The sequence below is a fragment of the Haemorhous mexicanus genome, unplaced genomic scaffold (genome assembly GCF_027477595.1).
Source record: "Haemorhous mexicanus isolate bHaeMex1 unplaced genomic scaffold, bHaeMex1.pri scaffold_184_ctg1, whole genome shotgun sequence".
Classification (NCBI taxonomy): Eukaryota; Metazoa; Chordata; class Aves; order Passeriformes; family Fringillidae; genus Haemorhous; species Haemorhous mexicanus.
This window is the reverse complement of record NW_026776016.1, coordinates 12,549-40,515: the sequence shown is the minus strand read 5'-3', so window position 1 is coordinate 40,515 and position 27,967 is coordinate 12,549. Positions and strand designations below refer to the sequence as shown.

The following is a 27,967-nucleotide window of genomic DNA, read 5'->3' as shown; positions in this document are numbered from 1 at the left end:
AACGGCGAAATCCCGGCCCAAAACGGCCCCAAAACGGCGAAGTTTTGGTAGAAATTTATTGGGGGCGTGGCCGAGGGGAGGGTAATGAGGGGGCGTGGCCGGGGAGGGGGCGGGGTCAGGGGTCGGGGAGGTCGTCGGCCAGCAGCATGGGCGAGCCGAGCTGGAGGTCGCGCTGGAGGCTCTCGAGGGCGGCGGGGCTGAGGCGGTGAACCTCCAGCCAGTCGGCCAGGAGCGACGCCGAGAGCGGCGCCGAGTCGGCCTGGCTGCGGGGGAGGGGCCACGAGGCCTCAGCCAATCGGATGCGAGCGGCAGGAGGCAGCCCAAGTCAACCCAAACCAACCCAACCCAACCCAACCCAACTCAACCCAACTCAACCAAACCCAACCAAACCCAACCCAACTGAACCCAAATGAACTTGACCCAACAAACTCAACTTGACTCAATTCAACCCAACCCAACTCAATTGAACTCAACTGATCCAACCCAAGTCAACCCAACGGACCCAACCCACCCAACCCAACCCAACCCAACGAAACTCAATTCAACCCAACCCAACTCAACCCAACCCACCCCAACCCATTGAACCCAACCCAACCCAACTCAACCCAACCCAACCCAATTGAACTCAACTCAACTCAACCCAACCCATTGAACCCAACCCAACCCGACCCAACCCAACCCAACTCAACCCAACCCAACCCAATCAACTCAACCCAACTGAACCCAACAAACTCAACTCAACTTGACCCAACCTAACGCAACTCAATTGAACTCAACTGACCCAACTGAACCCAACCCAACCCAACCCAACACAACCCAACACAACCCAACCCAACCCAACCCAACAGACCCAACCCAACCACACCCAACTCAACCCAACCCAACTCAACCCAACCCAACCACACCCAACTCAACCCAACCCAACTCAACAGACTCAACCCAACCCAACCCAACCACACCCAACCCAACCCAACCCAACTCAACTCAACCCAACGCAACCCAATCCAACCCAACCCAACCCAACCCAACCCCACTCAACCCAACTGACCCCAACAAACTCAACTCAACTTGACCCAACTCAACGCAACCCAACTGAACTCAACACACCCAATCCAACCCAACCCAACCCAACTGGACCCAACCCAACCCAACCCCACCCACCCCCCCCCCACCCCCAGGCCCCGCCCCTCCCCACCTGTCCTTGGCCTCGCCCACCATGTCCAGCGATTGGCTCAGAAACTCCTCCAGGTCGAAGCCGACGCCGTAACCGGCGCCGCTGCCCTTGGGCGTCACCGGGAACACCGGCGGCAGCGGGTCCTCCACCTGCGGGCCAGGGGGGCGTGGCTCTGACCCTGGGGGCGTGGCCACCCCGATACTTCACCCTACCCCCCTCCACGCCCGGCCCCGCCCCCTCACCTGCGACTTCTGCAGCTGCTGCGTCACCGTGGCGACGTCGGCGTCGCCCGCAGGCTCCGCCCACGCCGGAGCGCCCGCCCACGCCTCATTGGGCGGGGCCGCGCAGGGGGGCGGGGCTTGCGGGCGGGGCTGGGCGCCGTCGGCCATCTTGGTCCAGCGCTCCAGGAGGTGTCGGTCGTCGTCGGTGAGGACGAGGCCGTGGAGCCCCTCCCCCCGGGGGCGTGGCTCGCGGCGCTCGCGCTCGCGCTGTTTCTTCTCGCGCTCCTTGGCGCGCTCCTGGCGGCGCCGGCGCTTCTCCTCGCGCTCGCGCTGGCGCTCGGCCGCCGTCACCGGCTTCCGGCCCTCGGGCGCCTCCGGGGCGGCGCATGGCGGGTCTGGGGGTGGGGTCAGGGAGGGGGAGGGGATGGAGGTCAGCCAATGGGAGGTGGAGTCAAGGCAAGGCAAGGGAAAGCGGTTTGGGGAAGGTCAAGGGAAGCCAACGAGACCCAACTCAAGTCAACCAAACTCAACCCAACCCAACCCAACTCAACCAAACTCAACCCAACCAAACTCAACCCAACTCAACTCAACTCAACCCAACCCAACTCAACCCAACTCAATGAACTCAACCCAACCCAACCCAACTCAATGAACTCAACCCAACTCAACTTGAGTCAACCCAACTCAACTCCACCAACCTAACTCAAGTCAAGCCAACTCAACCCAACTCAACCCAAATCAATCAACCCAACCCAACTTGAGTCAACCCAACCCAACTCAACCCAACCTAACTCAACCCAACCCAACCCAACCCAACACAACCCAACTCAACCCAACCCAACCCCATCCCACCTTTACTCTTGTTCCTCATCGCCGATTTCAGCAGCGCCGCCTTCAGCGCCGCCTTGGTGTCGTCCGAGATGGCGCCGTCCCTCTTGGGCGGAGCCACCGCCGCCGGCCCCGCCCCCTGCCCCGCCCCCGGCTCCGCCTTCACCCGCGGCGACTCCATGGGGCAGTCGGGGGCGGGGCCGGGGCTGGGCATGTCCACGTCGGCGCAGGGCGGCCATGATGGCGCCTCGGCGCTGACCGCGTCCAGCTCGACGTCGCCGCCGGCGGCGGCCATGTTGGCCCCGACGCCGGCCTTGTTGGCGCCGCTGTCGGCCACGCCCCCCGGCGCCGGCGCGATCTGCCGGCGGATGCCGTCGCGCCGCGCGTGGAAGTCGGCGATCTCGGCCACGATGGCCGCCTTGATCTCCTCCTTGGTCAGCGCCTGCCGGTCGAAGGCGAAGTCGAACGCCGGCACGCACTCGGGCTCGTCCTCGGGGTCGTGGTATTTGGCCAGGAAGGGGTGGCGCAGCGCCTCGGCCACGCCCACCCTCTCGCGCGGGTCGAACCGCAGCATCCGGCCCAGCAGCGCCAGCGCCGCCGGCTCGGCGTGGCCGAAGAGGCTCTCCCAGGGCACCGGCGGGCGCGGCGGCAGGCTCTGCACGTAGGCGCGGACGCGCTCGGCGCCGATGGCCGCCATGACGCCCGGCGGGGGCGTGCCCAGCACCGCCATGATCAGCTGCAGCTGGTGCACGTAGTTGCGTCCCGGGAAGAGCTGCCGGCGCCCCAGCATCTCGGCGAAGATGCAGCCGACCGACCACATGTCGATGGCGCGGGTGTAGCGGTGCAGGGAGAGCAGCAGCTCCGGCGCGCGGTACCAGCGCGTGGCCACGTACTCGGTGAGGAAGGGCTTGTTCTGGCGCGGGTCGGCGCCCAGGCCGCGCGCCATGCCGAAGTCGCCGATCTTGAGCTCGCAGTTCTCGTTGACCAGGAGGTTGCTGGGCTTGAGGTCGCGGTGGAGGACGTTGGCCGAGTGGATGTACTTGAGGCCGCGGAGGAGTTGGTAGAGGAAGTAGCGGACGTGCTCAAGGGTGAGCGGTTGGGAGGAGTGGATGATCTGGTGGAGGTCGCTCTCCATGAGGTCCAGCACGACGTAGCTGGGGGGAGGGGCGGGGTCAGGGAAGGAGAGGGAATGGAACTCAACTCAAGTCAACTCAACCCAACCCAACGGAACTCAACTGAACCCAACCCAACTCAAGTCAATGGAACCCAACTCAACTCAACTCAACCCAACCCAACCAACCCAACCCAACCCAACTCAAGTCAACTCAACCCAACCCAACCAAACCAACTCAATCAACCCGACCCAACTCAATCAACCCGACCCAACTCAAGCCAACTGAACTCAACCAAACTTAGCAAAACTCAACCCAACTCAAGTCAAGTCAACCCAACTGAAGTCAACCCAACCCAACTCAACCCAACCCAACTCAAGTCAGCCCAACCCAACTCAACTCAGTGAACTCAACCCAACCCAACCCAACCCAACTCAACCCAACCCAACCAACCCAACCCAAGTCAACTCAACCCAACCCAACCAAACCAACTCAACCAACTCAACCCAACTCAAGCCAACTGAACTCAACCAAACTTAGCGAAACTCAACTCAACTCAAGTCAACCCAACCCAACTCAACCCAACCCAACCGAACCCAACCCAACTCAACCAAACTCATCCAACCCAACCCATCCAACCCAACCCAACCCAACTCAAGTCAACGGAACCCAACTCAAGTCAAGTCAACTCAACCAAACCCAGCTCTACTCAACCCAACAAAACCAACCCAACCCAACCCAACCCAACCCAACCCAACCCAAGTCAACTCAACTCAACCCAACCCAACCCAACTCAACCAAACTCATCCAACCCAACCCAAACTAACTCAACCCAACCCAACTCAACCCAACCCAACCCAACTCAACCAAACTCATCCAACCCAACTCAACTCAACTCAACTCAACCCATCCAACCCAACCTAACTCAAGTCAACGGAACCCAACTCAAGCCAAGTCAACTCAACCAAACCCAACTCTACTCAACCCAACCAAACCCAACCCAACCCAACCCAACTCAACCGAACTCAACCCAACCCAACCCAACCCAACTCAACTCAACTCAACTCAACCAAACCCAACTCAACTCAACCAAACCCAACTCAACCCAACCCAACCCATCCAACCCAACCCAACCCAACCCAACCCAACCCAACCCAACTCAACCCAACTCATCCCAACCCAACCCAAACCGACTCAACCCCAGCCAAGCCCCTCCCCCCACCCAAGCCCCACCCCTCCAGGGGTCTCACACGTTCCGGAACTCTCCGTAGGGCCCGCTGGGCCGCAGGATGTCCTTGATGCCGATGATGTTGTCGTGCTTGAAGTGCTTGAGGATCTTCAGCTCGCGCAGCGTCCGCTTGGCGTTGGTCACCACGTCGAAGGCGTTGGGGATCTTCTTGATGGCCACCTGCTGCCCTGCCAGGTGGGACAGGTATGGACAGGTGAGCTCACCTGGCCCAGGTGGGGCTCAGGTGTGTCCCAACCCCCCCCAGGTGTGCCCCAGGTCACCACGTCGAAGGCGTTGGGGATCTTCTTGATGGCCACCTGCTGCCCTGCCCGGTGGGACAGGTATGGACAGGTGAGCTCAGGTGGGTCTCACCTGTCCCCAGGGATCTCAGGTTGTGGCTCAGGTGTGTCTTACCTGCCCCAGGTGTGGCTCAGGTGTGTCTTACCTGCCCCAGCTGTGGCTCAGGTGTGTCTCACCTGTCCCAGGTGTGGCTCAGGTGTGTCTCACCTGCCCCAGGTGTGGCTCAGGTGTGTCTCACCTGCCCCAGGTGTGGCTCAGGTGTGTCTTACCTGCCCCAGGTGTGGCTCAGGTGTGTCTCACCTGCCCCAGGTGTGGCTCAGGTGTGTCTTACCTGCCCCAGGTGTGGCTCAGGTGTGTCTCAGGTGTGTTTTACCTGCCCCAGGTGTGGCTCAGGTGTGTCCCACCTGTCCCCAGGGATCTCGGGTTGTGTCTCAGGTGTGTCTTACCTGCCCCAGGTGTGTCTCAGGTGTGTCTTACCTGTCCCAGGTGTGGCTCAGGTGTGGCTCAGGTGTGTCTTACCTGCCCCAGGTATGTCCCAGGTGTGTCCCAACTCCCCCAGGTGTGGCTCACCTGCCTCAGGTGTGTCCCAACTCCTCCCAAGTGTGTCTCACCTGTCTCAGGTGAGCCCAAGTGTGTCCTAGCCCCTCCAGGTGCATCTCAGGTGCGCCCCAGGTGTGTCTCACCTGTCCCAGGTGTGTCCCAGGTATCTCAGGTGTCTCAGGTGTGTCCCAGGTGTGTCCTAGCCCCTCCAGGTGCATCTCAAGTATCTCAGGTGTAACTCAAGTGTCCCAGGTGTGTCCCTCACCTGTCCCAGGTGTGTCTCACCTGTCCCAGGTGTGTCTCACCTGTGTCCCGCCGCCTGGCCGAGCTGACCACGCCGTAGGCGCCGGTGCCGATGGTCTCGATCACCTCGTGGTGCCCCCAGGTGTGTCCCAGGTGTGTCCCTCACCTGTCCCAGGTGTGCCCAGGTGTGTCCCTCACCTGTCCCAGGTGTGTCTCACCTGTGTCCCGCCGCCGGGCCGAGCTGACCACGCCGTAGGCGCCGGTGCCGATGGTCTCGATCACCTCGTGGTGCCCCCAGGTGTGCCCCAGGTGTGTCCCTCACCTGTCCCAGGTGTGCCCAGGTGTGTCTCACCTGTGTCCCGCCGCCGGGCCGAGCTGACCACGCCGTAGGCGCCGGTGCCGATGGTCTCGATCACCTCGTGGTGCCCCCAGGTGTGCCCCAGGTGTGTCCCTCACCTGTCCCAGGTGTGTCTCACCTGTCCCAGGTGTGTCTCACCTGTGTCCCGCCGCCGGGCCGAGCTGACCACGCCGTAGGCGCCGGTGCCGATGGTCTCGATCACCTCGTAGTCGTCGCCCACCTCGAAGGTGACGTCGAGCGCGCGCGAGCGCAGCAGCGCCAGCGGCCCCGGGGGGTCCCGCGGGGGCTCCTCGGCCTCGCCCATCGCACCTGGCCAGGTGGGCGCACCTGGGGGGGCCGAAATCCCCGACAATGGACCCGGAAGTCGCCTGGGAGGAGCCAAAAGCGCCTGAGAAGCACCAAAATGGCCTCAAATGGACCCAAAAATCACCTGGGGGAGCAAAAATCGACTCAAATGGACCCAAAAATCACCTGGGGGAGCCAAAATCGCCTCAAATGGACCCAAAAATCACCTGAAAGGTGAAAGGGACCCAAAATCTCCTTAAATGGACCCAAAATCAACTGAAAGGGACCCAAAATCCCCGTAAATAGACCCAAAAATCACCTGAAAGGGACCCAAAAATCACCTGGGGGAGCAAAAATCGCCTTAAAGGGACCCAAAAATCACCTGGGGGAGCAAAAATTGCCTTAAATGGACCCAAAAATCCCCTGGGGAGCCAAAATCGCCTGAAATGGACCCAAAAATCACCTGGGGGAGCCAAAATCGCCTCAAATGGACCCAAAAATCACCTGGGGGAGCCAAAATCGCCTTAAATGGACCCAAAAATCACCTGAAAGGTGAAAGGGACCCAAAATCGCCTCAAATGGACCCAAAATCAACTGAAAGGGACCTAAATCCCCGTAAATAGACCCAAAAATCCCCTGAAATGGACCCAAAAATCGCCTCGAATGGACCTAAAATCACCTGAAATGGACCCAAAAATCACCTGGGGGAGCCCAAAAATCACCGGGAGGGCCCAAAATCGCCTGAAATGGACCCAAAATCGCCTTAAATGGACCCAAACTCTCCTTAAAGGGACCCAAAATCGCCTGAAATGGACCCAAAAATCACCGGGAGGGACCCGGGGACCCCAAATCCCCTCCAAGACCCCCGGGACCCCCCCAACCCCCCCCGCCCCCCAGTGGTCCCTCCCGCCTCCCCTCCCTCCCCCCCCGGGGGTCGCGGTGGGCGGGGCCGTTGCCATGGCGACCGCTCCCGGCTGCTCTTACCGCTCCCGCCGAAACCCGGAAGTGGCTCCGCCCTGACCACGCCCCCCTCTCCTTGGTTTGTTGGGAGCCCTTCCGCCTCCTCTCTATGGTTTTGGAGGACTTCCTGCTCATATCTATGGCATTTCCGGTCAATTTCCGGGTTTTCCCTATGACTTCCGGTTTGTCTCTGTGGTGTTGGAGGACTCCAAGGGCCTCTCTATGGTTTCAGCGGCCAGAGCGGCGCCGTCTCGATGGTTCCTCCCCGCGGTTTCTGCGCATGTGCGGCTCGACCACTTCCGGTGCCGCCGCCATGAGGGACCGGACGCGGGAACTGCATCAGGCGAGAAGCCAAAAAATGGGGAAAAAAAGCCCAAAATCGGGAAAAAGAGGCCAAAAAACGGGAAAAGGAGGCCGGAATCGGGATCGGGGACCCCGGAAATGGGGGCGAAGTGCCCGGAAATGGGGATAAAGAGGCGGAAAATGGGGAAAAGAGGCGAGAAAAGGGGAAAGGGCCTAAAAATGGCTGAGAAGGGGAAAAATGGGGGAAAAGGCCAAAAATGGGGAAAAAGCCAAAAAATTGGGGGAAAGGAGGCAAAAAATGGGGAAAGGAGCCCAAAATCGGGGTCGGGGGTGTGGAAAATGGGAGGAAAAGAGAAAAAACGGATGAAAATTTCGGATTTTCCCCCCCAAATCTGGGAATTTTTTCCCAAAATTTGGATTTTTCGCCCCAAATTTGGGATTTCTCCCCCCCCAGGGCTCGGACTCGGACTCGGAGGGGGAGGGGCCGGGGGGGGAGGGGCGGCTCCTCGGCCCCCAGGACCCCGTCCTGGCCCAGGTGGGTCCCGCCCCCTTCTTTTGCATCTCTTTTGCATGTCATTTGCATAGCTCTGTTTCTTTCTGGGGTTCTGGCGGGGCTCTGTCTCGATCCGGCCTGCTCCTGTCGCGATACGAGCCCCTCCTGTCGCGATATAAGCTGTTTCTATCGCGATATGAGCTGTTCGTATCGCGATGTGTCGGGCCCTGGGGGCGCTGTTGCACTCTGGTGTCCCATATCGCGACACGAGCCGTTCCTATCGCGACACGAGGTGTCCCATATCGCAATCTGTGGTGCTGATATCGCGATATGACCCCTCCGTGTCGCGACAGGCGCGCGCCGTCCACCGTGCACTGGGGGGCGCTGTCACACTCTGGTGTCCCATATCGCGACACAAGCCGGTCCTATCGTGATATGAGGTGTTCCTATCCAGATATGAGCCCTTCCTATTGCGATCTGTGCCCTTCCTATCGCGATATGAGCCATTGTTATCGCGATATGCCGGGCCCTGGGGGCGCTGTCACACTCTAGTGTCCCATATCGCGACACGAGCCGTTCCTATCGCGATATGAGGTGTTGATATTGTGATATGAGCCCTTCCTATCGCGACACGAGCTTTTCATATCACGATATGAGCCGTTTCTATTGCGATATGTGGGGCCCTGGGAGCGCTGTCACACTCTGGTGTCCCATATCCCGATATGAGCTGTTCCTATCGCGATACAAGCTTTTCCTATCGCGATATGAGCCGTTCCTATCGCGATATGAGCCGTTCCTATCGCGATATGAGCCGTTTCTATTGCGATGTGTCGGGCCCTGGGGGCGCTGTCACACTCTGGTGTCCCATATCCCGATATGAGCTGTTCCTATCGCGATACAAGCTTTTCCTATCGCGATATGAGCCGTTCCTATCGTGAAACGAGGGGTCGATATCGCGCTCTGAGGTGCTGATATCGCGACACGAGGTGCAGATGTCGCGATATGAGCTGTTCCTATCGCGACACGAGGTGTCGATATCGCGACACTCTGATGTCCCATGTCGCGATATGAGCCGTTCCTATCGCGACACGAGGTGATGAGGTGCCGATATCGCGACACGAGGTGATGAGGTGCTGATATTGCGACACGAGGTGCTGATATTGCGACACGAGGTGCCGATATCGCGACACGAGGTGCCGATATCGCGATATGAGGGGCGGATATTGTGACACGAGCCGTTCCTATCGCGACATGAGGGGCCGATATCGTTACACGGGGTGCCGATATCGCGACACGAGCCGTTCCTATCGCGACACGAGGTGCGGATATCGCGATATGAGCTGTTCCTATCGCGACACGAGCCGTTCCTATCGCGACACGAGGGGCCGATATCGCGACACGAGGGGCCGATATCGCGATATGAGCCGTTCCTATCGCGACACGAGGGGCGGATATCGCGACACGAGGTGCCGATATCGCGATACGAGGTGCCGATATCGCGACACGAGCTGTTCCTATCGCGACACGAGGTGCAGATATCGCGACACGAGGGGCCGATATCGCGATCTGAGCTGTTCCTATCGTGACACGAGGGGCCGATATCGCGATATGAGCCCTCCCTGTCACGACACGAGGTGCCGATATCGCGATATGAGCCGTTCCTGTCGTGACACGCGCCCTCCCTGTCGCGACAGGCGCGGGCGGTCCGGGGGGCGCTGGGGGCGCTGGCGCTGCGGGCGGCGGCGCTGGAGGAGCTGCAGGAGAGAGCGCTGGGCACGCCCCTCCCCCCTCCAGGTGGGACTGAAATGGGGGCAAAAACTGGGGAGTTTGGGCAAAAATTGGGGTTAAAATTGGGGAGTTTGGGCAAAAATTTGGGGATTTTGGGGTAAAAATTGGGGATTTTGGGGTAAAAATTTGGGGTAAAAATTGGGGATTTTGGGGTAAAAATTGGGGAATTTGGGGTAAAAAATTGGGGGATTTGGGGTAAAAATTTGGGGATTTTGGGGTAAAAATTGGAGGAATTTGGGGTAAAAATTGGGGGAGTTTGGGGAAAAATTGGGGTAAAAATTGGGGAATTTGGGGTAAAAATTGGGGTAAAAATTTGGGGAGTTTGGGGAAAAATTGGGGTAAAAATTGGGGAGTTTGGGGTAAAAATTGGGGGAACTTGGGGCAAAAATTGGGGGAGTTTGGGGTAAAAATTTGGGGGAGTTTGGGGAAAAAATTTGGGGTAAAAATTGGGGATTTGGGGTAAAAATTGGGGGAGTTTGGGGCAAAAATTGGGGGAGTTTGGGGAAAAATTGGGGTAAAAATTGGGGATTTGGGGTAAAAATTGGGGGAGTTTGGGGTAAAAATTGGGGGAAAAATTAGGGAAAAAATTTGGGAATTTTGGGGTAAAAAATTGAGGATTTTGGGGCAAAATTTGGGGGAGTTTGGGGTAAAAATTGGGGGATTTGGGGTAAAAATTTGGGGTAAAAATTGGGGAATTTGAGGGAAAAATTGGGAGAGTTTGGGGTAAAAATTTGGGGATTTTGGGGTAAAAAATTGGGGTAAAAATTGGGAAGTTTGGGGTAAAAATTGGGGAGTTTGGGGTAAAAATTGGGGAGTTTGGGGAAAAATTGGGGTAAAAATTGGGGAGTTTGGGCAAAAATTTGGGGATTTGGGGGAAAAATTGGGGTAAAAATTGGGGGGATTTGTGGTAAAAAATTGGGGATTTGGGGTAAAACATTGGGGATTTTGGGGTAAAAATTAGGGGAGTTTGGGGTAAAAATTTGGGGGAAATTTGGTGGAATTTGGGGTAAAAATTTGGGGATTTTGGGGTAAAAATTGGGGGAGTTTGGGGTAAAAATTGGGGGAGTCTGGGGTAAAAATTTGGGATTTTCGGGTAAAAAATTTGGGGAATTTGGGGTAAAAATTGGGGATTTTGGGGTAAAAATTTGGGGGGAGTTTGGAGCAATTTTTGGGTGAAATTTTGGGGAATTTTGGGCAATTTCGGGTGAATTTTTAGGAATTTTGGGGCAATTTTGGGTGAATTTTGGGGATTTTTGGGGTGAAATTTTGGGGAATTTTTTAGGCATTTCAGGGCCTTTGAGGGAGAATTCTGGGGGAATTTTTAAGGAATTTTGGGGGAATTTTGGGTGAAATTTTGGCTGGAATTTTGGGGAAACGGGGTGGAATTTTTGGGGACTTTTGGAGGGATTCCAGGTGGGATTTTGGGTGAAATTTCCCCGATTTTGGGCCCCCAGAGCTGCAGGAGCAGCTGCAGAAGCTCCGGGACAAGATCCAGGACCTGACCCGGGAGATCCAGAGGGGGCTCCGAGGTAACCCCAAAACACCCCAAAAACACCCCAAAAACACCCCAAAATTACCCCAAATTTACCCTAAAATGGCCCTAAAAACCACCCCAAAAATATCCAAAAAATACCCCAAAATTACCCCTAAAATACCCCTAAAAATATCCCAAAAATATCCCGAAATTACCCCAAAAATACCTCTAAAAATACCCCAAAATTACCCCAAAAATACCCCTAAAAATATTCCAAAATTACCCCAAAATTACCCCAAAAATGCCCCTAAAAATATCCCAAAAATTCCCCAAAATTCCCCCAAAATTTCCCCCTTTTTTTCCATTTTTCCCCATTTTTAATCCCTTTCCCCAATTTTTTTCCATTTCTCCCATTTTTCATTAATTTCCCCAATTTCTCTCATTTTTTCCCCATTTTTTATTTTCTTTTTTCCCAATTTTGGGGTTTTTTCCCCCATTTTTCCCCATTTTTTATTCCCTTTTCCCCATTTTCCCCCATTTTTATTCAATTTTTCCCAATTTTGGATTTTTTCCCCCATTTTTTTTTATGACTTTCCCCCTATTTTCCCATTTTTTCCCCATTTTTATTCTCTTTTTCCCAATTTTGGGGTTTTTTGCCCCATTTCCCCCCCTTTTTTAAATTAATTTCCCACATTTTTCCTTTTTTCCCCATTTTTATTCTCTTTTTCCCAATTTTGGGCTTTTTTCCCCCATTTTTTATCCCCCTTTTTCCCATTTTTTCCCCATTTTTATTCTCTTTTTCCCAATTTTGGGTTTTTTTGCCCCATTTTCCCCCCATTTTTTTAATGACTTTTCCCCCCTTTTCCCATTTTTCCCCATTTTTGTTCCATTTTCCCAATTTTGGGTTTTTTTCCCCCATTTTTTATTCCCTTTTTCCCCTTTTCCCCACTTTTGTTCCCTTTTCCCAATTTTGGGGTTTTTTGCCCCATTTCCCCCCATTTTTCCCATTTTCCCCCATTTTTTATTCCCCTTTTCCCCCATTTTTGTCCCATTTTTCCCAATTTTGGGTGTTTTTGCCCCATTTTTTATTCCATTTTCCCATTTTCCCCATTTTTGTTCAATTTTCCCAATTTTGGGTTTTTTTCCCCCATTTTCCCCATTTTCCCCCAATTTTATCCCCATTTTTCCCCACTTTTGTTATATTTTCCCAATTTTGGGGGTTTTTGCCCCATTTCCAGCCCTGGCTCCCCCCCGGGAGGACGAGGAGGCCCCGAGCTCCGTCCGGGCGCGGCTGCGACGCACCCAGGTGGGAATTTTGGGGCAATTCCCGCGGGTTTGGGCAATTTGGGGGATTTTGGGGCAATTCCCGCCATTTTGGGCAATTTGGGGAATTTTGGGGCCATTTGGGGGGAATTTCGGGGGAATTTGGGCAAATTTGGGGAGAATTTGGGGAAATTTGGGGAAATTTGGGCAAATTTGGGGGAATTTTGGGGCAAATTTGGGGGAATTTGGGCAAATTTAGGGCAAATTTGGGGGATTTTGGGGAATTTTGGGGGAATTTGGGCAAATTTGGGGGAATTTTGGGGAATTTTGGGGGAATTTGGGCAAATTTGGGGGAATTTTGGGGCAATTTGGGGAGAATTTTGGGGGATTTTGGCCAAATTTGGGGAATTTTGGGGCAGATTTGGGGGAATTTTGGGGAATTTTGGGGAATTTGGGCAAATTTGGGGCAATTTTTAGGGAATTTGGGCAAATTGGGGAAATTTGGGGCAATTTGGGGGAATTTTGGGGAATTTTGGGGGAATTTGGGGGAATTTGGGCAAATTTGGGGGAATTTTGGGGAAATTTGGGCAAATTTGGGCGAATTTGGGGGAATTTTGGGGAATTTTGGGGGAATTTTGGGGGAATTTGGGCAAATTTGGGGCAAATTTGGGGAATTTTGGGGAGATTTGGGGGAATTTTGGGGAATTTTGGGGGAATTTTGGGGGAATTTGGGCAAATTTGGGGGAATTTTGGGGAATTTTGGGGGAATTTGGGCAAATTTTGGGGAATTTTGGGGAATTTTGGGGGAATTTTGGGGGAATTTGGGCAAATTTGGGGCAAATTTGGGGAAATTTGGGGAAATTTGGGCAAATTCGGGGCAATTTTGGGGCAATTTTGGGGATTTGGGCAAATTTGGGGCAAATTTGGGGAGAATTTGGGGAAATTTGGGGGAATTTTGGGGAGAATTCCGGGGATTTCGGGGGAATTTGGGCTGGGTTTTTTTGGAATTTGGGCAAATTTTGGGGAATTTTGGGGAGAATTCCCGCGGTTTTGGGCAATTTGGGGAATTTTGGGGAGAATTCCCGCGGTTTTGGGCAATTTGGGCAGTTTGGGGCAATTTTGGGGGAATTTCGGGGGAATTTGGGCAAATTTGGGGCAAATTTGGGGAGAATTTGGGGAAATTTGGGGGAATTTGGGGGAATTTTGGGGAGAATTCCGGGGATTTGGGGAAATTTGGGGCAAATTTGGGGCAGTTTTGGGGAATTTCGGGGGAATTTTGGGGATTTGGGGAAATTTCGGGGATTTTGGGGCAAATCCAGAAATATTGGGGTGAATTTTTTGGGATTTTGGGGCAATTTGGGGGAGTTTGGGTAAATTTGGGGCATTTTGGGGGAATTTTGGGGAGATTTGGGCAATTTTGGGGAAGTTGGGGCGAATTTGGGGAATTTTGGGGGAATTTGGGGGAATTTTGGGGGAATTTTGGGGATTTTGGGGGAATTTTGGGGATTTTGGGCTGGAATTTTTTGGAATTTGGGCAAATTTGGGGAATTCAGGGCAATTTTGGGGAGAATTTTGGAGATTTTGGGGAAATTCTCAGAATTTGAGGCAGAATTTGGGGCAATTTTGGGGCATTTTTGGCAAATTTTGGTGGCATTTTGGGGCAAATCCAGAAATTTTGGGGATTTTGGTCAAATTTGGGGCATTTTGGGGGAATTTTGGGGAGATTTGGGCAATTTTGGGGAAGTTGGGGCGAATTTGGGGAATTTTGGGGGAGAATTTTGGGGATTTTGGGGGAATTTCGGGGCTTTCTTGGCCAAATTCGGGGAATTTTGGGGAAAATCCAGAAATTTTGGGGTGAATTTTTGGGATTTTGGGCAAATTTGGGGGAATTTTGGGGTTTTTGGGGGAGATTTGGGGTTTTTTAGGGAATTTTGGGGGGATTTTGGGGATTTTGGGGTTTTTGGGGTCCCTGGGTGGGATTTGGGGGTCCCTGGGTGGGATTTTGAGTGGATTTGGGCCAATTTTGGGTGGATTTGGGCCAATTGTGGCCATTCCTGGGTGGAAATTTTGGGTGATTTTTGGGATTTTTGGGGATTTTGGCCATTTTTGGGTGGATTTTTTTGGGGTTTTTTGGGATTTTGGGGTTTTTTGGGGCGCCCTGACGGATTTTGGGGTTCCCTGAGTGGGATTTTGGGTGGATTTGGGCAGATCTGGGTCAATTTTGGGTGGATTTGGGTGGATTTGGGTCATTTCTGGGTGGATTTTTGGGATTTTTGGGCGTATTTTGGCCATTCCTGGGTGGATTTTTTTGGGGTTTTTTGGGATTTTGGGGTTTTTTGGGGCGCCCTGATGGATTTTGGGGTTCCCTGAGTGGGATTTTGGGTGGATTTGGGCGGATCTGGGTCAATTTTGGGTGGATTTGGGTGGATTTGGGTCATTTCTGGGTGGATTTTTGGGATTTTTGGGCGTATTTTGGCCATTTCTGGGTGGATTTTTTGGGGGTTTTTTGGGATTTTGGGGTTTTTTGGGGCGCCCTGATGGATTTTGGGGTTCCCTGAGTGGGATTTTGGGTGGATTTGGGCGGATCTGGGTCAATTTTGGGTGGATTTGGGTGGATTTGGGTCATTCCTGGGTGGATTTTGGTCATTCCTGGGTGATTTTTGGGTGGATTTTGGCCATTCCTGGGTGGATTTTTTTGGGATTTTTTGGGATTTTGGGGTTTTTTGGGGCGCCCTGACGGATTTTGGGGTTCCCTGGGTGGGATTTTGGGTGGATTTGGGTGGATCTGGGTCAATTTTGGGTGGATTTGGGTGGATTTGGGTCATTTCTGGGGGGATTTTGGGGATTTTTGGGTGGATTTTGGCCATTTCTGGGTGGATTTTTTTGGGGATTTTTGGGATTTTGGGGTTTTTTGGGGCACCCTGACGGAGAATGGGGTTCCCTGAGTGGTTTGAGGGTCCCTGGGTGGGATTTTGGGTGGATTTGGGCGGATCTGGGTCAATTTTGGGTGGATTTGGGTGGATTTGGGTCATTTCTGGGGGGATTTTGGGGATTTTTGGGGATTTTGGCCATTTCTGGGTGGATTTTTGGGGGGTTTTTTGGGATTTTGGGGTTTTTTGGGGCGCCCTGACGGATTTTGGGGTTCCCTGAGTGGTTTGAGGGTCCCTGGGGCGGATTTTGGGTGGATTTGGGCCGATTTGGGTCATTCCTGGGTGGATTTTGCTCATTCCTGGGTGATTTTTGGGCGTATTTTGGCCATTTCTGGGTGGATTTTTTTGGGGATTTTTGGGATTTTGGGGTTTTTTGGGGCGCCCTGACGGATTTTGGGGTTCCCTGGGTGGGATTTTGGGTGGATTTGGGTGGATTTGGGTCAATTTTGGGTGGGTTTGGGCCAATTTTGGCCATTCCTGGCTGGAAATTTCTGGGGGGATTTTTGGGATTTTTGGTGGATTTTGGCCATTTCTGGGTGGATTTTTGGGGGTTTTTTGGGATTTTGGGGTTTTTTGGGGCGCCCTGACGGATTTTGGGGTTCCCTGGGTGGTTTGAGGGTCCCTGGGGCGGATTTTGGGTGGATTTGGGCGGATTTGGGTCAATTTTGGGTGGATTTGGGTCATTTCTGGGGGGATTTTTGGGATTTTTGGCGTATTTTGGCCATTCCTGGGTGGATTTTTGGGGGGTTTTTTGGGATTTTGGGGTTTTTTGGGGCGCCCTGACGGATTTTGGGGTTCCCTGGGTGGTTTGAGGGTCCCTGGGGCGGATTTTGGGTGGATTTGGGCTGATTTGGGTCATTCCTGGGTGGATTTTGCTCATTCCTGGGTGATTTTTGGGCGTATTTTGGCCATTCCTGGGTGGATTTTTGGGGGGTTTTTTGGGATTTTGGGGTTTTTTGGGGCGCCCTGACGGATTTTGGGGTTCCCTGGGTGGTTTCAGGGGTCCCTGGGGGGGATTTTGGGTGGATTTGGGCCGATTTTGGTCATTCTTGGGGGGATTTTGCTCATTCCTGGGTGATTTTTGGGATTTTGGCCATTTCTGGGTGGATTTTTTTTGGGTTTTTTGGGATTTTGGGGTTTTTTGGGGCGCCCTGACGGATTTTGGGGTTCCCTGAGTGGGATTTTGGGTGGATTTGGGCGGATTTGGGTCAATTTTGGGTGGATTTGGGTGGATTTGGGTCATTTCTGGGTGGATTTTGCTCATTTTTTGTTACATTTTGGCCATTTCTGAGTGGATTTTTTTGGGGTTTTTTGGGATTTTGGGGTTTTTTGGGGCGCCCTGACGGATTTTGGGGTTCCCCTGGCAGCACGGGCTGCTGGCCCAGCAGTTTTTGGGGCTCACAGGGGCCCTCCAGGCCTCCCAGGCCCGGTACCGCCAGCGCAGCCTCGAGCGCATCCAGCGGCAGCTCCAGATCGGTGAGGGGGGGATCCCCAATTTTGGGGGGGGTCCTAAAAAAATTTGGGGGGGTTCCAAAAATTTTTAGGAGGTCGCAGAGATCCTTGGGAAAGTCCCAAAAAAATTTGGGCGGGTTTGGAAAAATTTTGGGGTCATTCTAAAATATTTTGGGGGAAATTTTGAAAAATTTTCTGGGGGGGGTTTGAAAAGTTTGGGGGTCCCAAAAAATTTTTGGGGGTCCCAAAAAAATTTGGGGGGTCCTAAAAAATTTTTAGGAGGTCCCAGAGATCCTTGGGAAGGTCCCAAAAAAATTTGGGCGGGTTTGGAAAAATTTTGGGGTCATTCTAAAATATTTTGGGGGAATTTTGGAAAATTTTCTGGGGGGTTTTTTAAAATTTTGGGGGTCCCAAAAAATTTTTAGGGTCCCAAAAAAAATTTCTGGGGGTCCCAAAAATTTTTAGGAGGTCCCAGAGATCCTTGGGAAGGTCCCAAAAAAATTTGGACGGGTTTGGAAAAATTTTGGGGTCATTCTAAAATATTTTGGGGGGAATCCTGGAAAATTTTCTTGGGGGGGTTTGGAAATTTTGGGGGTCCCAAAAAATTTTTGGGGTCCCAAAAAAAATTTAGGGGGGTCCCAAAAATTTTTAGGAGGTCCCAGAGATCCTTGGGAAGGTCCCAAAAAATTTTGGGCGGGTTTGGAAAAATTTTGGGATCGTTCTAAAATATTTTGGGGGAAATTTTGGAAAATTTTCTGGGGGGGTTTTTTAAAATTTTGGGGGTCCCAAAAAATTTTTGGGGTCCCAAAAAAAATTTAGGGGGGTCCCAAAAATTTTTAGGAGGTCCCAGAGATCCTTGGGAAGGTCCCAAAAAATTTTGGGCGGGTTTGGAAAAATTTTGGGATCGTTCTAAAATATTTTGGGGGAAATTTTGGAAAATTTTCTGGGGGGGTTTTTTAAAATTTTGGGGGTCCCAAAAAATTTTTGGGGGTCCCAAAAAAAATTCTGGGGGTCCCAAAAATTTTTAAGAGGTCCCAGAGATCCTTGGGAAAGTCCCAAAAAAATTTGGGCGGGTTTGGAAAAATTTTGGGGTCGTTCTAAAATATTTTGGGGGAAATTCTGGAAAATTTTTGGGGGGGGTTTGGAAATTTTGGGGGTCCCAAAAAATTTTTGGGGGTCCCAAAAAAAATTTGGGGGGTCCCAAAAATTTTTAGGAGGTCGCAGAAATCCTTGGGAAGGTCCCAAAAAATTTTGGGGGAGATCTGAAAAAAATTTGGGGTTCTAAAAAAAATTTTGGGGGAGTTTGGAAAGGTTTGAATGGGGGGAAAAGGTTTGGGGAGGGTCCTGAAAATTTGGGGGTTTTCCCAAATTTTGGGTCAATTTTTCCCATTTTTGGGTCAAATTTTTCCACTTTTCGGAGAATTTTCCCATTTTTGGGGCCCTTTCCCAATTTTTGGGGGGATTTTCCCCAATTTTGGCTGAATTTTCCCCAATTTTTGGGGTCATTTTCCCAATTTTTGGGTTTCTTTTTCCCATTTTGTCTCAATTTTCCCATTTTTGGGCTCCCCACTCCAATTTTGGGGGAATTTCTCCAATTTTTGGGTCCCTTTCCCCCATTTTGGGCTCAATTTCCCCATTTTGGGGTCATTTTTCCTGATTTTGGGCTTTTTTAACCCAATTCTGTCTCAAATTTCCCAATTCTGTCTCAATTTTCCCTTTTTTGTCTCAATTTTCCCATTTTGGGGTAATTTTTCTCATTTTTGGGTGAAATTTCCCCAATTTTGGGGTGGTTTTCCCCAATTTTGGGTCAATTTCCTCCATTTTGGGTCAATATTTCCCATTTTTGGGTCAAATTTTCTACTTTTAGGAGAATTTTCCCGTTTTTGGGGCCCTTTCCCAATTTTTGGGGTGATTTTCCCCAATTTTGGCTGAATTTTCCCCAATTTTTGGGGTCATTTCTCCAATTTTTGGGTTCCCTTTTCCCATTTTTGTCTCAATTTTCCCAATTTTGTCTCAATCTTCCCAATTTTGGGCTCCCCACTCCCAATTTTGGGGGAATTTCTCCAATTTTTGGGTCCTTTTCCCCCATTTTGGGCTCAATTTCCCCATTTTGGGGTCATTTTTCCTGATTTTGGGCTTTTTTAACCCAATTCTGTCTCAATTTTCCCATTTTTGTCTCAATTTTTTCCATTTTTGGGGTAATTTTTCTCATTTTTGGGTGAAATTTCCCCATTTTTGGGGTGGTTTTCCCCATTTTTGGGTCAATTTGCTCCATTTTTGGGGTGATTTCCTCCATTTTTGGGACATTTTAACCCAATTTCGGGTGAATTTTCCCATTTTTGGTTCAATTCTCTCCATTTTTGGGTCAACTTTCTCAATTTTGGGTCATTTTCCCAACTTTTGGAAGCATTTCCCCAATTTTGGGTCAGTTTCCTCCATTTTTGGGTCAATTTTTCTCATTTTTGGCTCAATTTTCCCCAATTTTTTTGGGGTAATTTTCTCCAATTTTTCTGGTGGTTTTTCTCATTTTTGGGTCAATTCTCCCCGATTTTGGGTAAAATTTCCCATTTTTCGGTCAATTCTCCCCATTTTTGGGTCAATTCTCCCCATTTTTGGTTAAAATTTCCCAATTTTTGGGTCACTTCTCCCCGATTTGGGTAAAATTTCCCATTTTTGGGTAAAATTTCCCACTTTTGGGTCAATTCTCCCCATTTTTGGGTCAACTCTCCCCATTTTTGGATCAATTCTCCCCGATTTTGGGTCAATTCTCCCCATTTTTGGGTCACTTCTCCCCGATTTGGGGTGAATTTCCCATTTTTGGGTTAATTCTCCCCGTTTTTGGGTCAATTCTTCCAATTTTTGGGTGAATTCCCCTTTTTGGGTGACAAGTCCCATTTTTGGGTCAATTCTCCCCACTTTTGGGTCAATTCTCCCCATTTTTGGGTCAATTCTCCCCATTTTTGGGTCAATTCTCCCCGATTTGGGGTGATTTACCCAATTTTTGGGTCACTTCTCTCCATTTTTGGGTCAATTCTCCCCATTTTTGGGTAAAATTTCCCATTTTTGGGTCAATTCTCCCCACTTTTGGGTCATTTCTCCCCATTTTTGGGTCAATTCTCCCCATTTTTGGGTCTCTTCTCCCCATTTTTGGGTCAGTTCTTCCCCTTTTTGGGTGACAAGTCCCATTTTTGGGTCACTTCTCCCCATTTTGGGGTAAAATTCCCCATTTTTGGGTGACAAGCCCCGTTTCCGTGGTTTCTGTCCCCGTTCCTGCCCAGCCGGGCGCCCCCCGCTGGCCGAGGAGGAGCTGGAGCAGCTGCTGGAGTCGGGCCAGGGCCGCGCCTTCGTCTGCAACGCGAGTTTGGGGCAAAACCGGGCGAATTTGGGAAAATTGGGGGGAGAAATTGGGGAATTGGGGAATTGGCAACGCGAGTTTGGGGCAAAACGGGGCGAATTTGGGAAAATTGGGGGGATTTGGGAAATTGGGGGAAAAATTGGGGGGAAAATGGGGGAATTGGGGGAAAAATTGGGGGAAAGATGGGGAGAAATTGGGGAATTGGCAACGCGAGTTTGGGGCAAAACGGGGGGAAATTGGGAAAATTGGGGAGATTGGGGGGAAAATGGGGAATTGGGGAATTGGCAACGCGAGTTTGGGGCAAAACGGGGGGAATTTGGGAAAATTGGGGGAAAAATGGGGGAAAAATGGGGGGAAAATGGGGGGTTGGCAACGTGAGTTTGGGGCAAAACGGGGGGAAATTGGGAAAATTGGGGAAATTGGGGGGAAATTGGGGAATTGGGGGGGAAAATGGGGAATTGGCAACGCGAGTTTGGGGCAAAACGGGGGGAAATTGGGAAAATTGGGGGAAATTGGGGGGAAATTGGGGAAATTGGCAACGCGAGTTTGGGGCAAAACGGGGCGAATTTGGGAAAATTGGGGGAAATTGGGGGAAATTGGGGGGAAATTGGGGAAATTGGGGAATTGGGGGAAAAATTGGGGAATTGGTAACGCGAGTTTGGGGCAAAACGGGGAGAATTGGGAAAATTGGGGAAATTGGGGGGGAAATTGGGGAAATTGGCAATGCGAGTTTGGGGCAAAACGGGGCGAATTTGGGAAAATTGGGGAATTTGGGGAAAATTGGGGAATTGGCAACGCGAGTTTGGGGCAAAACGGGGAGAATTTGGGAAAATTGGGGAAATTGGGGGGAAATTGGGAATTGGCAACGCGAGTTTGGGGCAAAACGGGGGGAAATTGGGAAAATTGGGGGAATTGGGGGAAATTGGGGAATTGGGGGGGAAATTGGGGAATTGGCAACGCGAGTTTGGGGCAAAACGGGGCGAATTTGGGAAAATTGGGGAAATTGGGGAATTGGGGGGAAATTGGGGGGAAAATTGGGGGAAATGGGGAGAAATTGGGGAAAATCGGGGAAAATTGGGGGGAATTTGGGGAAAAAATTGGGAAATTGGCAACGCGAGTTTGGGGCAAAACGGGGAGAAATTGGGAAAATTGGGGAGAAAATGGGGGAATTGGGGAATTGGGGGGAAAATGGGGGAAATTGGGGCAAAAATTGGGGAAAAGATGGGGAGAAATTGGGGAATTGGCAACGCGAGTTTGGGGCAAAACGGGGGGAAATTGGGAAAATTGGGGAAATTGGGGGAAATTGGGGGAGAAATTGGGAAATTGGGGAATTGGTAACGCGAATTTGGGGCAAAACGGGGCGAATTTGGGAAAATTGGGGAGATTGGGAAAATTGGGGGGAAATTGGAGGGAAATTGGGGAAAATTTGGGGGCAAAATTGGGGAGAAATTGGGGGGAAATGGGGGGAAATTGGGGGGGAAATTGGGGAATTGGCAACGCAAGTTTGGGGCAAAACGCTGCGGTTTGGGGCAAAGGGGTTTTTGGCTTTTTGGGGGCGGATTTTTTTGGGTATTTTTTTATTTTCCAACCCTTCCCTCGCTCTGAATTTTTGGGTGGAATTTTGGGTGTTTTGGGGAATTATTTTGGGGGATTTTTGGGTTTTTTGGGGGTGGATTTTTTTGGTATTTTTTATTTTCCAACCCTTCCCTCCCTCTGAATTTTGGGTGGAATTTTGGGGGATTATTTTGGGGGATTTTTGGCTTTTTTGGGGGCAGATTTTTTTGTTATTTTTTATTTTCCAACCCTTCCCTCCCTCTGAATTTTGGGTGGAATTTTGGGGGATTATTTTGGGGGGATTTTTGGGTTTTTTGGGACAGATTTTTTTTGGTTATTTTTTATTTTCCAACTTTTCCCTCCCTCTGAATTTTTGGGTGGAAATTTGGGTGTTTTGGGGGATTATTTTGGGGGATTTTTGGGTTTTTGGGGGCGGATTTTTTTGGGTATTTTTTATTTCCCAGCCCTTCCCTCGCTCTGAATTTTTGGGTGGAATTTTGGGAGTTTTGGGGGATTATTTTGGGTGGAATTTTGGGGGATTATTTTGGGGGGATTTTTGGGTGTTTTGGGGGATTATTTTGGGGGATTTTTGGGTTTTTTGGGGGCGGATTTTTTTGGGTATTTTTTATTTCCAACCGTTCCCTCGCTCTGAATTTTTGGGTGGAATTTTGGGGGATTATTTTGGGTGGAATTTTGGGAGTTTTGGGTGTTTATTTTGGGGGGATTTTTGGGTATTTTGGGGGATTATTTTGGGGGATTATTTTGGGGGATTTTTGGGTATTTTGGGGGATTATTTTGGGGGATTTTTGGGTGTTTTGGGGGATTATTTTGGGGGATTTTTGGGTTTTTTGGGGCGGATTTTTTTGGGTATTTTTTATTTTCCAACCCTTCCCTCCTTCTGAATTTTTGGGTGGAATTTTGGGTGTTTTGGGGGATTATTCTGGGGGGATTTTTGGGTGTTTTGGGGGATTATTTTGGGGGATTATTTTGGGTGTTTTGGGGGATTATTTTGGGTGGAATTTTGGGAGTTTTGGGTGTTTATTTTGGGGGGATTTTTGGGTATTTTGGGGGATTATTTTGGGGGATTATTTTGGGGGATTTTGGGGTTTTTTGGGGGCGGATTTTGGGGCATTTTTGGCTTTTTTGGGACGGATTTTTTTGGGGTATTTTTTATTTTCAAACTTTTCCCTCGCTCGGAATTTTTGGGTGGAATTTTGGGTTTTTTGGGGGCGGATTTTTTTTTGGGTATTTTTTATTTTCCAACTTTTCCCTCCCTCTGAATTTTTGGGTGGAATTTTGGGTGTTTCAGGTCCCAACCCCGAGCTCGGCCCGCGCCGCCCTGGACGAGGCCGGGCAGCGGCACCGGGAGCTGCAGCGCCTGGAGCGCGGCCTGAGGGAGCTGGGGGAGCTCTTCCAGCTCCTGGGCAGCACCCTGGAGGCACAGGTGGGACTGGTTTGGACTGGGAGCAACTGGGAGCAGAAAATTCGGTGGTTTTGGGTGAAAAATTGGCGGTTTTGGGTCGAAAAATGGGGATTTTAGGTGAAAAAATGTGAATTTTAGGGGAAAAATTGGGGATTTTGGGGTAAAAAAGGGGGATTTTGGGGTGGAAATGGGACTGGTTTGGACTGGTTTGTACTGGGAGCGACTGGGAGCAGAAAATCAGGGGGTTTTGGGTGAAGAAATGGAGGTTTTGGGTCGAAAATTGGGGATTTTAGGTGAAAAAATGTGAATTTTAGGGCAAAAATCGGGGATTTTGGGGTAAAAAAGGGGGATTTTGGGGTGGAAATGGGACTGGTTTGGACTGGGAGGGGCTGGGAGCAGAAAATTCGGTGGTTTTGGGTGAAAAAATGGAGGTTTTGGGTCAAAAATTGGGGATTTTAGGGAAAAAATGTGAATTTTAGGGCAAAAATCGGGGATTTTGGGACTGGTTCGGGCTGGTTTGGACTGGTTTGGACTGGTTTATACTGGGAGTGGAAAGACCAGGAATTTTGGGTGAAGAAATGTAGGTTTTAGGTCAAAAAATGGCCATTTTATGTCAAAAAATGGCAATTTTAGGGCAAAAATGGGGATTTTGGGGTAAAAAAGGGGGATTTTGGGGTGGAAGTGGGACTGGTTTGGACTGGTTTGTACTGGGAGGGACTGGTTGGAGAAAATTCGGTGGTTTTGGGTGAAAAAATGGCGATTTTGGGTCAAAAATGGGGGATTTTAGGTGAAAAAAAGTGAATTTTAGGGCAAAAATCGGGGATTTTGGGACTGGTTTGTACTGGTTTGGACTGGTTTGGACTGGGAGGGACTGGGAGTGGAAAAAACAGGAATTTTGGGTGAAGAAATTGAGGTTTTAGGTCAAAAAATGGCAATTTTGGGTCAAAAAATGGCAATTTTAGGGCAAAAATGGGGATTTTGGGGTAAAAAAGGGGGATTTTGGGGTGGAAGTGGGACTGGTTTGGACTGGGAGGGGCTGGGAGAGGCTGGGAGCAGAAAATTTGGTGGTTTTGGGTGAAAAAATGGAGGTTTTGGGTTGAAAAATGGGGATTTTAGGTGAAAAAATGTGAATTTTAGGGGAAAAATCGGGGATTTTGGGACTGGTTTGGACTGGTTTGGACTGGTTTGGACTGGGAGGGACTGGGAGGAGAAAATTTGGTGGTTTTGGGTGAAAAAATGGAGATTTTGGGTCAAAAAATGGGGATTTTGGGTCAAAAAATGGCAATTTTATGGCAAAAATGGGGATTTTGGGGTAAAAAAGGGGGATTTTGGGGTGGAAATGGGACTGGTTTGGACTGGTTTGGACTGGGAGGGGCTGGGAGCAGAAAATTCGGTGGTTTTGGGTGAAAAAATGGCAATTTTGGGTCAAAAAATGGGGATTTCAGGGCAAAAAATGGCAATTTTAGGGCAAAAATGGGGATTTTGGGGTAAAAAAGGGGGATTTTGGGGTGGAAATGGGACTGGTTTGGACTGGGAGGGACTGGGAGGGACTGGGAGGAGAAAATCAGGGGGTTTTGGGTGAAAAAATGGAGGTTTTGGGTCGAAAATTGGGGATTTTAGGTGAAAAAATGTGAATTTTAGGGGAAAAATCGGGGATTTTGGGGTAAAAAAGGGGGATTTTGGGGTGGAAATGGGACTGGTTTCGACTGGGAGGGACTGGGAGGGACTGGGAGGAGAAAATCAGGGGGTTTTGGGTGAAAAAATGGCGATTTTGGGTCAAAAAATGGGGATTTTGGGTCAAAAAATGGCAATTTTAGGGCAAAAATGGGGATTTTGGGGTAAAAAAGGGGGATTTTGGGGTGGAAATGGAACTGGTTTGGACTGGGAGGGACTGGTTTATACTGGGAGTGGAAAAACCAGGAATTTTGGGTGAAGAAATTGAGGTTTTAGGTCAAAAAATGGCAATTTTGGGTCAAAAAATGGCAATTTTAGGGCAAAAATAGTGATTTTGGGGTAAAAAAGAGGGATTTTGGGGTGGAAGTGGGACTGGTTTGGACTGGGAGGGAACTGGGAGGGACTGGGAGGAGAAAATTTGGTGGTTTTGGGTGAAAAAATGGAGGTTTTGGGTCAAAAATTGGGGATTTTAGGGAAAAAATGTGAATTTTAGGGCAAAAATTGGGGATTTTGGGGTGGAAATGGGACTGGTTTGGACTGGGAGGGACTGGGAGGGACTGGGACGGACTGGGAGGAGAAAATCAGGGGGTTTTGGGTGAAAAAATGGAGATTTTGGGTCAAAAATTGGGGATTTTAGGGCAAAAAATGGCAATTTTATGGCAAAAATGGTGATTTTGGGGTAAAAAAGGGGGATTTTGGGGTGGAAATGGGACTGGTTTGGACTGGGAGGGACTGGGAGGGACTGGGAGGGACTGGGAGCAGAAAATTCGGTGGTTTTGGGTGAAGAAATGGAGGTTTTGGGTCAAAAATTGGGGATTTTAGGTCAAAAAATGGCAATTTTATGGCAAAAATGGTGATTTTGGGGTAAAAAAGGGGGATTTTGGGGTGGAAATGGGACTGGTTTGGACTGGAAGGGAACTGGTTTGGACTGGTTTGGACTGGTTTGGACTGGGAGCAGAAAATTCGGTGGTTTTGGGTGAAAAAATGGCTATTTTGGGTCAAAAATTGGGGATTTTAGGTGAAAAAATGTGAATTTTAGGGCAAAAATCGGGGATTTGGGGACTGGTTTGTACTGGTTTGGACTGGTTTGGACTGGGAGGGGCTGGGAGGAGAAAATTTGGGGGTTTTGGGTGAAAAAATGGAGATTTTGGGTCAAAAATTGGGGATTTTAGGGCAAAAAATGGCAATTTTATGGCAAAAATAGTGATTTTGGGGTAAAAAAGAGGGATTTTGGGGTGGAAATGGAACTGGTTTGGACTGGGAGGGGCTGGGAGGAGAAAATTTGGTGGTTTTGGGTGAAAAAATGGAGGTTTTGGGTCGAAAAATGGGGATTTTAGGTGAAAAAATGTGAATTTTAGGGGAAAAATTGGGGATTTTGGGGTAAAAAAGGGGGATTTTGGGGTGGAAATGGGACTGGTTTGGACTGGTTTGGACTGGGAGGGACTGGGAGAAGAAGATTTGGGGATTTGGGGTGAAAAAATGGCAATTTTGGGTCAAAAATTGGGGATTTTAGGACAAAAATGGGGATTTTGGGGTAGAAAATGGTCTGGTTTGGACTGGTTTATACTGGTTTGTACTGGGAAGGGACTGGTTTGGACTGGGAGGAGAAAATTTGGTGGTTTTGGGTAAAAAAATGGCAATTTTGGGTCAAAAATGGGGGATTTTAGGTCAAAAAATGTGAATTTTAGGGCAAAAATCGGGGATTTTGGGGTAAAAAAGGGGGATTTTGGGGTGGAAATGGGACTGGTTTGGACTGGTTTGGACTGGGAGGAAAAAATCCGGGAGTTTTGGGTGAAAAAACGACGATTTTGGGTCAAAAATTGTCAATTTTAGGGCAAAAACGGGGATTTTGGGGCAAAAACCGGTTTATACTGGTTTAACTGGTCTGTACTGGTCTGTACTGGTGCAGGGTGACGTCATCGACCGCATCGAGCGCCAGGTGCAGCACTCGGGGACGCACCTGGAAAAGGGGCGGGGCCACCTGCAGGGGGCGGGGCTTCGGCAGAAGGCGGCCAGACAGGTAAAAACTGGTTTATACTGGTTTATACTGGGAGGGGGCTGGGATAAACTGGTTTATACTGGTTTAAACTGGGAGCCAAACTGGGACTAGGCCCCAACTCCAGGAGCAGGCCCAGCCTGCTCCAGACCGGTTCAAACCGCCCCAAACTGGTTTATACTGGTTTATACTGGTTTATACTGGTTTATACTGGTTTATACTGGGAGGGGGCTGGGATAAACTGGTTTATACTGGTTTAAACTGGGAGCCAAACTGGGACTAGGCCCCAACTCCAGGAGCAGGCCCAGCCTGCTCCAAACCGGTTCAAACCGCCCCAGACTGGTTTATACTGGTTTATACTGGTTTATACTGGTTTATACTGGTTTATACTGGTTTATACCGGGAGGGGGCTGGGATAAACTGGTTTATACTGGTTTAAACTGGGAGCCAAACTGGGACTAGGCCCCAACTCCAGGAGCAGGCCCAGCCTGCTCCAAACCGGTTCAAACCGCCCCAGACTGGTTTATACTGGTTTATACTGGTTTATACTGGTTTATACTGGTTTATGTAGCCCCGGACTGGTCCTTACTGGTTTGTACTGGTTTGTACTGGTCTGCAGAAGCGCCTGGCCCTCGCCGCCTGCGCCTCGGTCGCCATCTTGGTCCTGGTCGCCATTGTGGCCGCCTCAGTGGCTTCCGGGTAGCTACGAGCGCTCCCATTGGCTGCGGCGGCTGCCAATCAAGCTAAACCCCACCCTCCGCCACCTCTGATTGGCTGGGAGTGACATCGCCGTGCTGCGAGGCAAAGCCCGCCCTGCTGGGCGCTGATTGGGCGGGGGTGGTGTCAGTCACGGTTTGCGCGGTTCTGATTGGTTGGTGGTGATGTAATGGTGGTGCGGGGGAGAACGCCGCCCCCCGGCGGTTTCTATTGGCTGGTGGTGACGTCACCGGCGAATAAAGCACTTTTCAGCCCCCCAAAAAAACCCCAAAAATGCCCAAATTCTGCCTAAAAAT

At 50.5% G+C, this 27,967-nt stretch overlaps 2 protein-coding genes across 12 annotated transcripts; one reads left to right on the top strand and one right to left on the bottom strand.

The window, feature by feature from the left end:
- Window positions 1–67: 67 nt before the first annotated feature.
- On the bottom strand, window positions 68–7,380 carry MAPK7 (mitogen-activated protein kinase 7). 10 transcript variants are annotated; one of them, XM_059837610.1, is made up of 8 exons: window positions 7,274–7,380; window positions 6,207–6,392; window positions 5,709–5,772; window positions 4,586–4,751; window positions 2,248–3,377; window positions 1,417–1,790; window positions 1,196–1,323; window positions 71–263 (listed from the first exon to the last, which is right to left on the bottom strand). In XM_059837610.1, exons 2-8 carry the CDS (start codon window positions 6,306–6,308, stop codon window positions 116–118), a joined length of 2,112 nt encoding a protein of 703 aa, XP_059693593.1. In that variant the 5' UTR covers window positions 6,309–6,392; window positions 7,274–7,380; the 3' UTR covers window positions 71–115. The 10 variants fall into 10 exon arrangements, with proteins under 10 accessions (XP_059693600.1, XP_059693593.1, XP_059693594.1 ...); XM_059837611.1 differs by lacking the exons at window positions 5,709–5,772; window positions 7,274–7,380 and adding exons at window positions 6,631–6,812; window positions 6,969–7,145 and having other exon boundaries at window positions 6,143–6,516; XM_059837609.1 differs by lacking the exon at window positions 5,709–5,772 and having other exon boundaries at window positions 6,143–6,392; window positions 7,274–7,379.
- Window positions 7,381–7,540: 160 nt separating this feature from the next.
- LOC132322878 (syntaxin-4-like) lies at window positions 7,541–27,936 on the top strand. Of its 2 annotated transcripts, none has more exons than XR_009485187.1 (9): window positions 7,541–7,592; window positions 9,740–9,839; window positions 11,288–11,362; window positions 12,546–12,613; window positions 16,868–16,976; window positions 20,194–20,307; window positions 23,171–23,305; window positions 26,868–26,978; window positions 27,574–27,600. XR_009485187.1 is itself a non-coding variant. In XM_059837622.1 (9 exons), exons 1-9 carry the CDS (start codon window positions 7,563–7,565, stop codon window positions 27,655–27,657), a joined length of 789 nt encoding a protein of 262 aa, XP_059693605.1. In that variant the 5' UTR covers window positions 7,541–7,562; the 3' UTR covers window positions 27,658–27,936. The 2 variants fall into 2 exon arrangements, 1 of the variants encoding a protein (XP_059693605.1); XM_059837622.1 differs by having other exon boundaries at window positions 20,231–20,307; window positions 27,574–27,936.
- Window positions 27,937–27,967: the final 31 nt, after the last annotated feature.

Bases quoted from the DNA above. Each gene is read 5' to 3' on its own strand.
- MAPK7 (XM_059837610.1), bottom strand. From the start codon at position 6,308: ATGGGCGAGGCCGAGGAGCCCCCGCGGGACCCCCCGGGGCCGCTGGCG. The intron at 3,378-4,585 runs GTGAGACCCCTG...CCCTCCCCCCAG, and splicing joins TACGGAGAGTTCCGGAACGT to CTACGTCGTGCTGGACCTCA. The intron at 264-1,195 runs GTGGGGAGGGGC...CCTCCCCCGCAG, and splicing joins GTGGGCGAGGCCAAGGACAG to CCAGGCCGACTCGGCGCCGC.
- LOC132322878 (XM_059837622.1), top strand. From the start codon at position 7,563: ATGAGGGACCGGACGCGGGAACTGCATCAG. The intron at 16,977-20,230 runs GTGAGGGGGGGA...GTTCCTGCCCAG, and splicing joins CCAGCGGCAGCTCCAGATCG to CCGGGCGCCCCCCGCTGGCC. The intron at 26,979-27,573 runs GTAAAAACTGGT...ACTGGTCTGCAG, and splicing joins GGCAGAAGGCGGCCAGACAG to AAGCGCCTGGCCCTCGCCGC.